Genomic DNA, 12,027 nt, shown 5'->3' with positions numbered 1-12,027 from the left:
GTCTAGCCAGATTTGTCAGCTGCTTGGGAGGGAAATGATTAGGCACTTGTTTAAGTGCACTAGACTGCACTGGAAGGGTGTAAATTCTAGTGCACACTAGTATGTCGTAATCTAAGTGGCCCACGTGTACCCTGTCTGTGCACTCTAAAAGTTCCCTAGCACACATTAATATAGTACGGTTTGAAAATGGACTACATTAATATGCACGCGGGAATTTTTTGGTGTGACCCAGCTGGGTCCAGGTAGGTCAGTTAGCACATGATGCACGAATGTGCATTAGAATTTACATCCTTCTGGTACAGAATAATGCACTATGCAGAACAGCCCTAAGGTTACTACAAATCTGAGGAACAACCAAGGCAGGTTTCAACTGCAACTAAATTTATGGATGCACTTAAACTGCTGATGCAAAGAAGTTCAACAACAGAAAGGGGAATGAGGCTTTAGACCTAAATTACAGTTGTTCAATGTGCTTAATGATAAGATGATGCAAATGCTTCAGATATTAGCATTTCAAGCAACCTAAATATACTTAACTACACATTTAGTTTGGCTATAATAGGATACTTGCTGTAAATCTAAAAAGGTATATCTAGTTATCATCATTATTATATATTTTTTTAAAGATAGGCTGGCTATTAAGGACACATTTATGGGTGTTTAAACAATTATGTTTTACCTGCATACCTTAGCTATTGAAATATCTTTTTAATGTTTTCCTATTTAAGAATATAAAACAAATATAGTGTTGTGAAAAAGTGACTATGTAACATATTCATTCAATTTTAATTGTTTGGTTTTGGTTTTGTTTTGCTTTGTTTTTATGTTCATCAAAGGATGCTTAACTGGGAAAAAAGAGAGGTCTTCTAAATCCTTATGAGACCTAATTTTGAACGTTTTCCCCCTGACTCAATAAGGATTTGCAACCTCAGAGTCTTGCAGCTTAATTAATTGAACTAATTACTGATAGCCTCTTTTACCAAACAGTTACGGAATTCAAATGCAAGCAAGCTCTTCACAAAAATGACCCTTAAACAAGAGTCCTGATCAGATTATCACTGAGGCCCAGATACAGCAATAATGCAGGTTAAGTATGCTTCATCTGGTGCTGGAGGAAATAATCATTTTTAATCAGGATGCAGAACAGTACCTGTCACTGCAATGTGGCCAGAGCTTAGTAAATTCCAAATAGTAAATACCAAAACTCCCCCCGATCCTGATAAAATCTAGTCCTAACAGGCCATTTAAGAATTCTACCAGAATAAGGGATCTCTTAACTGGCATAAATGCGCCTATTCCAATTGAGCTCTGGAACAGGAGTGTTGGTGGTATGACAGAGTGTACCTGCCATTCAGCAATTTACAACTAACATATGATCATAGCCAGTTAACATACATTAGAGTAACTCCTAAATTGCTCTAATTTATCCTGATGGACTAGGGCCAATTCAACTATTTCATTGGTTCTTGGTACTCCTCCTGCTGTTTGTCTTTATCCCCCATTATCTCTTGCCTTATACATAGATTGTAAGCTCTTTGGGACAGAGATTGTCTTTTTGTTCTATGTTTCTTTAGCATGTGGTACAATGGGGCCCCGATTCACGACTAAAGAATCCTAGGTGCTATGGTAATATAAATAAATAATAGCAGTTAATAGTAAATGCCCCATGAGAATTAAGGTGGCCTGACTCCCTTTCTCCTGCACCAAACATATCTTCTCATAGGAGAGAATCTGCAGAATAAGACCATTGTCTTGTAGGACTGTGGAAACCTGTTTTAAGCAACTTACAACTATTTATCACTGTAAAAGCAGCTTGTGTTAATGTGTAATACACAGGAACAGAGTGAAATGTGTGTGAAACAAGATGCTGTACTTTGTCATTACCCAGGAATTGTACTTTGCCATTACCTAGGAATTTTGCAAAAGGTACATGAAGGAATTCAAATAGAGTGGGAATCTCTTTGCACTGGTAAAAACTATATGTGACTAATTCACAAATAAAGCTTCCAGGATTTCCACTGAGACATAGACTTAAATATGAATCTAATTAATATTCATTTTCAAATGCCAGTATATTTCCCATGCATAATTTTAGAGAATGCCATTGCTATTCAGTAATAAATTTACATTGTTGTGATGTGCTAAATGAATCAAAGGAGGTGTGTTAGGTTTCTATCTGTTTATAATTCATTAGCACAGGAAGAATAGGATCACCATTATTTTAGTTTAGTTTTTCTGATCCCTTTGATGTAGATTTTTTTCTAGATCCAGCAAGGCCCAGAATAAAAATTACAGTGACCAGCTGCAGCTGGATTTTTTTTAAAGCGGAATACTCCAGCTCTCTGGATTCATTCTTCCAAGGGGCTGCCCTTCATCAAAAGAAGGGGAGCTATTGAAATACCCAACTTTCACAACTATTCCCGAAATAGCTACCCTTTCCACTTAGGCGAGTTAGGTGTTCCTTATGAAAAGTGAGAAAGAGCCACTGTACATTAGCAGAATTCTCCGTGTGCTCCTTACATAGCACATGCATCTGTGCTTGTGCACTCTAGAAATTTTAGTCCAATTTCTCAGCTTCTGAAAACTGATGAAAGTCCATTGGCTTCAGTGGAGCTAGGCTGAATTGTACCATCTGAGAATCTGGCCCCTAGTCTGAACTACACCAAGCCAGGAAATGTTTTTCCCATCTTGTGAAAATTTTTGAGATTTTCATAAATGTCCCATTCTGTACTGGAATGAAACTGAGATCTTTTGAATTTTTTTTATGAAAAATACAGAAAGAGGGGAAGAGAGAGAGATACTCCAGAACAGTCAGTAACCTGGTGATTAGGGCACAACAAGGAATATGGAACATGTCCTGGCTGTGCCTGGTTCAGACCAAGGACTTGAATGTGGGTGTCCAATATCTCAGATGAATGCCCCCCTCCCCACCTCATTTTGACCAGAAATTCCATCCTGGTCTGAAAATCCTTTCCCAACAAATGTTGCATCAATAGTGGTACGTTCCTGTGAAAAGTTTTGGCTTCAACTCAGTGCAATTTTTCTGACTAAATGCTGGTTTGTTTGAAAAATTCTCAACCAGCTGAATTTACCCCCCTCCTGGAGTTTACGTTTGTTAACTTAAATCACAACAAACACAAGACTCAGTCGGTACTTCCTCCTGCTTCATGCCCTGGCCCTTAGGTCTGCCATGAGAACAACTCTTGTCCCATTTATGGTTAGTTGAAGCTAATGAGACCCACTTCATTTGGTTGCCAGGGTGAGTCAACTGAATATCTGTGTATCTGTAGGCACCTGAAGTTTGTCAAGGAAAGCTATTTTAAAAGCCAGCCATGCTGATTATTTCCCTACTATAATTGAGGCCACATTTGTTTATGGGGAATGTGCTTCTCTGTGATGAGAGCACCTCTCACCTTTTTAAGATTTCTTTTTTGTGGCTTAAAAAAGAATCCCTTCCCCCCTCCCCCCAAAAAATTTTACTGTTCCGATCACATGGAGCAAAGACCACAGAGTTAATCCAAATAATACATCCAAGGGGTAACAATGTTGGTTGGGATTTTTGAAGAAGTCTGAGGGATTTAAGTGCCCAACACTCATTGAAAGTTAATGGGAGTTAGTACTTAATTCCACAGCCTCTTTAAATATCCTATTTGCTAATAAGAAATAAAAGTACGTATAATTCCTTGCCATGGACGAAGAGCATTCTGCTTGTGACCATGTAATGTTAGGCCTTCCATGGATTTCTTTTTATAAAATATTTTTTGATAGAAACTAGAGACTCTCTTTTAAATTGTGTGGTAGGATAGGTCTGGGAAGAAGTGTATCTGCATCTCTATTTAGGCAGGGTATTTCAGGGTTACAGCACAGGAAATTTGGGTTCTTTTATTTTTGACTCTGGACAGGCCACTGTAATTCTCTATTCCCTTATTTTCCAATCTGTAAAATGGGTGTAATCACACACACTTTTCCTGGGAAAGAATGAAAATTATTGTTGTCTCTATAATTTAGTAATTCTGGACCAGATTTTAAAGATATTTACGTGCCTAAGGATGCAGATAGGTACATACATGATAATTGTCAATGGCGCCTAGGTGCCCAACTCCCATTGAAATCCATTGGAGTTAGGCACTTATGCACTCCTGAAAATATCACTCAAGTGCCTAAAGATGCAGATAGGCACCTCAGATACCTTTGAAAATCTGGCTCACTACCTTATAGCCCCTTCTTATATTTTTTGCCTTTTTGTGGTCGATTAGGGGAAATGGCGTCATGGTCCCAAATACTTCAAAAGGTGTCAAATATCCTCAGTACCATCCACAACAGGTGGATAAATAAATACAGATCAAAATGAATGTACTCCAAATATAGAACTATCACCCCATAGTCCACACATTCATATCTTCACTTACTTGTGATGTGTACATCTGTTACATGTTGACAATGACTCAGGCAGTACTGTAGGTGATTTGTATTTATAGGTTACAATTTAAAAACTGTCTTCTGGTAATTTTTAAATGTTTCAAACCCCAATAAACGCCCAGAAAGAGGAATGTGAGGGGAGAAGGTGGAGGGTCGGGAAAATCTCAAAAGGTTTCTGGTTGGCCTTTATTGCATTACATTGAGGGAGGAATAGCTTTTCAGCGTGTGCACAGGACAACGTGAGAAAAGAGCCAGTTGAAAGCCACTCAGTGAGAAGAATGTAAACAGCTTTGGCAAGGGGCAATTATGTCCCCAGCTACACTCATGGAGCGTTTCCTTTATGCAGGAAGTTCTCACCTAACCCACCCCCTTCCACAGCAGTGATTTCTCCTTTTCCAGGGTCCCTTGGAGAGTGCTTTTTTGGGGGATCAGGATGCATTGCAGAGGAAGCAGCTGGGAATGGGTGGCCCCACTTTGGATATGGACATCTTTCTGCCAGCCCTGCAGATTGCTATGAGAAAATGATACAACATCAGGGTTTATTACCTGCCCTACGGATCTGAAGGTGGGATCCTCCTGCTTAAGGGCATCCCCAGTGCAGACATGAACATGGAGATTCCTTGGTGCCTCTGCTCCAGTGGAGCTGCACTGCTGTGGAGGAGGGTTATGGGGTGAGAGCTCTGCAGAGGCACAGTCTCCCCCTGATTCCTTGGGATCCATGAGGTTTGGATTCTGTCTGTTTTGGGGCTGGGGGGTGAGGGAGGAAAGCAGGGAGTGGTGCAGGGGTGGACCTTCTTGTCTACCCAATACAACATAGTAAGGGAATCTCTACTAGGGAAACTTTTTGGAGCTCCACTCTCTCTGCAGGATTTAATGTGAGAGGTGGTGACCTGGCCCTTTGTGCTGATCTATCGAGAACACTGACTGTGTTGAGCTGTTAACGTTTCTCATTCCTTGCCTCGTTTGGGTGTTACCTGTGGCTACCCACTGGGGTGCAATCTACAGCTTTGTAGAAACATTGTTGATATAGTGCTTTTTATGGCACTGAAAAGTGTAGCTACAGTATGCATTACACTGGCTGTTGTATAAGAAAATAACCTAATAAAATTTCTCTGAGGGACTAGCAATATTTAGAGGTATGTAACATTTGTCAAACCATTTCTGTCTTGCACCTCCGTCACACGTACTCTGACAGTACAATCCCAGATAGACGACATCTGCACAGCTTGTCAATTTCCTAAAGATTGTTAATACATAAAAAATGCAGGTCCTCAGTATAAATTATGCAAACTCTATATTATCTAGTGTGTGGTACTTAAAAATTAAAAAACAAAAAAACCCAAGATCCATTAGAAACTACTTTAATTTTTTCATAAGACTCCTTAATGTCCCACAGCTAATAAAATATGAATGGCAATGGGCTGTAGTGTAATAATGAGGACAGAAAATTGAACTAAAAATAGTGAAAAGAAACTCTGTTCAGCTCTTACTGTAATGTGTTTGAGGAATTCAGCATGGTAAATTCATTCAAGAGAAATGAGCTAAAAAGGTGGGAACAGAGCCTCAGCTGATATAAATTGGTGTAACTCCATTTGCCAGAGTTAGGCTGATTTACTGTGGCTCAGGATCTGGCTGACTGCGTTCTTAATTCAAGGGGAAAAAAATTTAAAAAGAGCAAATATAATCTTCAAGGCTAGGCAGCTATTCATCCATTGGAGCGTTTGTAAGGGTAAATACCTTTGGCTATCGACTATAACACAACATGAGCAAAAAGAAAGAATACAGAAGAATATTACCAGACTATTGACATTTCATTTTATCAATGTTATAATCATTTTTCATTTCTGCAAATAAAAAGTGGAATTTAAAACTGCTATAGATAGAAAAGAAGATTGAATGTGGGCGTGAAACGAGGGGACTCAACATTTAATATTTCAGACTTTCTGCCAGTTTTAAATTGAATAATTTTAAAATGAAAAGAATCTTTGAATCTTGACTTTAAGGTTGAATGGTGGGATACTGGTCTAGACCCTCAGCTGCTGTAAATTGCCTTAGCTCAACTGAAGTCAGTGCTCAGTAATGCCGATTTATATTAGATGAGGATCTAGCCCTTGTCTTTTTTCATCATACTGAGATTAAATATTATTTAATTAATTAATGAATGAATGAATATTAATTCATATAGTGTTTTGTAAGTTTACAGTGTGCAGTTCTGTCTTTGTGAATGAATATTTTAATGCAAAATCCACAGGCCTTCTACTGTACTGTTATGCATTTATCTTGGGTTCATATTTATTTCTGGCCTCACTAACATCTTGAAGATCATATCTAGTAAAAAAAAATAAAACCAACATGTTAAAATATTTAAAGGATTTCTTAATATTTTAGTACCTCTCAGTAGTAAAATCATGTTCTTTTCTCAGAACAAAAGCCTGAAAAACAAACTCCTGTCAGGAAACAAGCTTTGTGGTATTCATGCAGAAGAGGTGAGTAGAGTTTCTTACTGTTCTAATCGTAACACACCCAGAGAGAAAAAGAGAGAGTGTTGAGGATTGCTATAAAGAATTTCACACAGGGACTCTGGCCTAGATTACGTAGCCATCGTGTATCTACAGCTAGAGTTCAGAGTCCATGCATCTAAAATCTATTCTCATTTGCTCCCATGATAAAAATATTACACACACATCAGGAAACAAAATACAGCCTCCATTCTTAGACAAAGTTAATCCATACATTTAGATTTGAGGTCATTGGGGGAACTTGTCTGATGAATTCCAGTGTCCAAAGCATTGATTTGCCCCATCCAAACACCAGAAAGTAGTAATAATAACTCCATTGTTTGAGTAATTTTAAATAATTCTGAATAAAACACTGGAGAAATTATTTTTAATGTTAAAACAGTTTATGATCTAAAAACACATGCATGGCACTTTGTCAAATATGGAATAAGAAATGGTACCTCTGCTAAAGAGCTGGCAGTCTCATATAGACAACATAAAGGCCCTGATTCTGCAAATACTTAAGCATGTGAGTATCTTTACTCATATAAATAAGTATGTTAGCTACCAAAGGGAGCTACTGAACTGAGTAATGTTATGCACATATGTGAGTCGTTCCCTTTAGTCAACAGGAGTACTCAGACAAGTTACTATTGATCCCCACCACTCTCAAACAAGAACCAAGCCCCAGTGATGTAAATCAGGAGTGACTTCAGTGAAGTCAAACTGGAGAAGCATGAACTAGAGGAGACTCATCAACAATAGTGCACTTTAGGGAACAATTATGCCTTGCCAAGAAGATAGGTGAAATGACCTAATAATAAAACTTTTCTCACAAGCAGTCAGAAGCAATAGATTCTTTTCTCTCACTTGGCTCAAGCTACCTCAACACTGTCTTTCTGGTTTACTCTACAGTATTTTGTTTTACATGTATTTTTTTCCCCTTAATACTGCTGAATTGAACAAGTCCTGGCCTAAAAGTATGATACAACATTGTTGGTTTTTTTCTTGCTAATTTCCTCAGGGTGCATCACATCTTGAATTTTTAGTATTATTTAACTTTATTTTTTCTATTAACTCTGCATCTTATTTAAATATATTTTAATATTTGCAACTTAACTGTGTATAAACTAACACTGAAGTTTACATTTAAATGGAAAACAGGAAATTTGACTTTCCAATGCTTGGTATGAAATCAGTGTCTGAGAGTATATTGCCAATAAATTTTATTCTGGTTCTGGGAGCTTGAAGTGGTGAGAATCAGAACTGCTTGCAACATGTCTCTAAAAATTCTCATTAAGATATCTTTCAAGTTAGGTCCTTCTTAAAATAATAATGTACATTTTTAAAAGTAAAATCTGTTTTAAAGAAAACCCCATCTCTCTGTGTGTATTTACATGACAGACCAGTAGTTAAAGTGGAATCCTCATCAAAACACATAGCAGGAGAATCATTATGAATCATAGACATGGAGGTTAAGAAATCTAACATTGTTCCTTCCGGACCAATTGGTGCCTTCCTGCTTCCGCAGATACAGAAGAACCTAAAGTGCTGAGAATTCCATTGGTCCCACCGCACAAGGGAGGGGAAGGGATTACAGGCATCAGAAGCACTCCACACCTCTCTTTGCATGCTGGGGAGCTCTACGTTCTCTATGGCACCTAAGGAGAGGAGGAGGCATGGTAGGCCATTTTGAGGGAGGAGTCAGGTAGTGGCCTGCAGTCCCGATCAACAGGTCTAATTCTCTGTGTAGGATGAGCACAATCTCCTTAACAGTCGCTACAGCTAACGTGTGGTAGTTACAGCAGTAGAGAGTGTCCCATTAATTTCTATGACCCAAATCAGCCGGCTGCAGAAAATTTAATCCTCACATACATTCACATTATTTTCAAATTGATGCATAATATAAAACAGAATTAAATCTGGAGGCAGTTTATATTTTAGTGCATCTAATGAAATACACAACTTATTTTTAAGGTGCCTAGCTTTGAGGTTTTTACTCAGTCCCTTTCCTAGTAAATCACCTTCAAATCAATGCAAAATTGATTTATGTAAAAGCTAAGTACGGAATTTAGGATTTTACCAATGAACAAACCACTAATTTATTAGGCCAACAGTGTGTGACTTAACTGGCTACACTAACTGAAAAGCACTTATTAACATACAGTACAGTATGAGAAATCAATGGAACTCTTATAGCGCACAGTATAATCCATAGTTGAGTGTAGAGTAGTGTGTCTTGTTGTCAGGGACTTTCCAAGAACTGACTTCTGGATTATACAAAGAACCTGTGGGAGCAGTTTGTGAATGTGCCTTGCTTTTCAAGTGCCAGAACATTAATCTTTATAGGTAGCCTTTATGAATTATGTGCTAATCCCATTACCTGGCCAGAACAGCTAGGATGAGATGCTGCCCAGTGGGTCCTTTTGCCAGGATTCAATGGGGTAAGATAGGGGAAAGCATACTGTTTGCTTCTGTTCTGAATAGGAGTAATGTGCAGAATGAAGTATACATACTAGGTGGATGCTGGTGTGTCATTCCCTCTGGTAGTAGATGAAAACTTCTTTAAGCTGAGGTACGTGGAACAGCATGGTAGTAGATTGTCCCCTCCCCCTTTTTTTCCCCTTAAATGCTACTTGGAGATGCTGCTCTGTTGACTTCAAAGGAAGGAGAGGTAGAAATTCTCTACGTCCTCCTTCCACCAGCACAGTAGAGGGCAGAATCTTACCTTACATCCATAAACTATTACAGGGCAAACATCCCCCTCCCAGCGACAGCTCGTTGAGCTTAGTGGAGTTACACTAGGGATGAATTTAGCTCTAGAAATATTAATTTTACTAGCTAGATATGCAATTAGCAAATAGATTATGTTAATTTAGTGTAACCTTTGTCTCCTTGCTGTAGATGTTCTCTAAGAATCATGGGGACTTTTACACTAAAAACTAGCACAGCATCATCAGCAGTCTAGTGTTGAATAAAAAGCTGACACTATAGTCAGGACTGAAAGGTGGGTGTGCGACACTGTCTCAGAACGTTAGTCAGCTGTAGATCTGACAAAGAGTGACAGGGAATAGTGCTGCTAGTATCAATTATAAAAATAGACATAGTGTTTTCTACTAACATGTTCAGGCACAAGCTGGCCAATGTAGTCTTGGACATCAGCTGGGAAGACATGACAAAAGGTGTCCTCATTAACAAGTGCCAGTCTTGATCAGTGGTGAAGCTAGCAAGGGATGCTGTGTGAGCTGTACAGCTGGCGAGAGACATTTTCTCTTTGAAGGCTGATTTCTGTTTCTCTGGAACAAAGCTCAGGGTGTTAAAATCTTTTTCAAAGGCAAGCCTTCAGCTTGGCTTACAATATAATGCCTCGCACCTGTGCCCACCAATCTGGCATCTTTCCTCTATTCAGTCCTCTTAGACTAATTCAGTGTATATTAGCAACCATACTTTGATATATAATATAAAGTAACTATTTATGTGTTCATTAGACATACATGGTTTGTTATTCGAGTACAAACCCTTAAACAATTAGCTACTAGTGACTGGAAAAAGTGACTGAATTACTTCTGAGGTACTGAATGTGAGAATTTTCTAAGGGAATGACTTTTTAATTTTTCCATAGCTCAGTGGCAGCTGTATAAGTCAGAGAGATTACATGTTTTCTTAGTACCAAGTCCTGGGGTCATTAAGGTCAGCAGCAGTGTTGCCTTGTTTTACCTGGATCAGGATTTGACCCATAGTATTGAGGTGTACTGATGGCAGGTGGTCCACAGAGCTGTACTGACCTTTCCTTAGAACACAGCCGTGGCACACTCTATTCTCCAAAATAAACATAGGGGCCATGAGGGAAAGAAGAAATATAGGATAGAAAGATCATTCAGAAGGTAGAGGTGAAATGTGCTAATTTTGGTTGTTTGGTTCACCCAGGCTTCAGGTGAACATTTCTTTCAGTTTTACTTCATGAATGGTCCTCAGACCCTAAGTTTCATATTGAGTTTACAGGCCTAAATAAACCTGTAAACTGAAAGCAAAGCTGCAAGCGTTCACCTGGTTTCTTATCATAACCTTGTGAAACCACAATTTAACATTTTTAAAAAGTTGGCACATTTACTTAGAAAACTGGAGTGGTCCACGTTAACTCAGAACTAAAAAACGTGCATTCTAAAGGTCTCAAGTCTTAGGAATTTTATTCATATATCCATAGATTAGAGGCCAGAAAGGACCATTGTGATGATCTGGTCGTACTTCTCGCATAAGACAAGCTACCATCCAGTGATTTCTTCATCTAGCTCAACAACTTGTCACAGAATTATAACACATCTTTTAGAAAGACATCCAATCTCACTTAAAGGTCCCAGTTATGGAGAATGCACCAACTCCTTTGATAAGTCAATGTTCCTTTTTAATGGATTTGGGACGAGTTTCGAATTTCATTCCACACAACACTAAATATCTGAGACCATCCAACACCATGAAGACATCATTAAACATGCAAGTTGATGGAGGGGGAGACCTCAACACAACACTAAAAACTCCAAAACATTGATTTCAGTGGCTAGCAATGGGGAACTTAGGTCTTTACAATAATATCTATTCTGAAAAACTATTGGAATTATTAACATTGTGAAGCCAGAAAATACTTTATTTGGGCTGGCTGTTTAGGTAAAGGAGAGGAAAAAGATCAGTGGATTAAGGAACTCAGTATAGTTCATATCCTGCTTTTCTAAAGTCTTTAAAAGGAATATATGAGAAAAGTAGAGTAAATGGATTTAAGGTTAGTATGTTATTTTAAAAAAATATAACAAATTCTTTTACTTAAAATTAAAAGAACTCTTTCTGGGTCAGATCCTTTGCTGATATAAATCAACATAGCTTTGTTTACTTTACACCAGCTGTCTACATGGTCTATACAATGTGACTCTCACAAAGTACAATTCAACACATAATAGTAGAAGTCATTAAATACTTCTGTATATTCTCACCCATGCTGCCTTCAGTTGTGTTTAGCTGCAAACATTTAATAAAATCTTGTGTCTCAAATTGATGAGTTAAACTAACTGCACGTAACAATGTGATAGTTTGTGAATGTATTTTAATTGAAGGTCACCAT

The 12,027-nt window shown here is 38.2% G+C and overlaps 1 protein-coding gene across 5 annotated transcripts in view; it reads left to right on the top strand.

Annotated features, from left to right (window-relative positions):
• The window catches only part of LUZP2 (leucine zipper protein 2), a 299,712-nt gene that overhangs the window by 187,558 nt on the left and 100,127 nt on the right, over positions 1-12,027 (top strand). For all 5 annotated transcript variants that reach the window (XM_067532095.1, XM_067532096.1, XM_067532097.1 and 2 more), the window contains one exon: positions 6,843-6,905. In XM_067532095.1, the coding sequence (XP_067388196.1) occupies positions 6,843-6,905 (63 nt within the window). The remainder of the gene's footprint in view (positions 1-6,842; positions 6,906-12,027) is intronic.

The sequence above is a fragment of the Emydura macquarii genome, unplaced genomic scaffold, assembly GCF_026122565.2.
Source record: "Emydura macquarii macquarii isolate MOO-44397 ecotype Brisbane River unplaced genomic scaffold, CSIRO-AGI_Emac_v2 contig_3240, whole genome shotgun sequence".
Classification (NCBI taxonomy): domain Eukaryota; kingdom Metazoa; phylum Chordata; order Testudines; family Chelidae; genus Emydura; species Emydura macquarii.
This window is presented reverse-complemented; position numbering and strand designations above follow the sequence as displayed.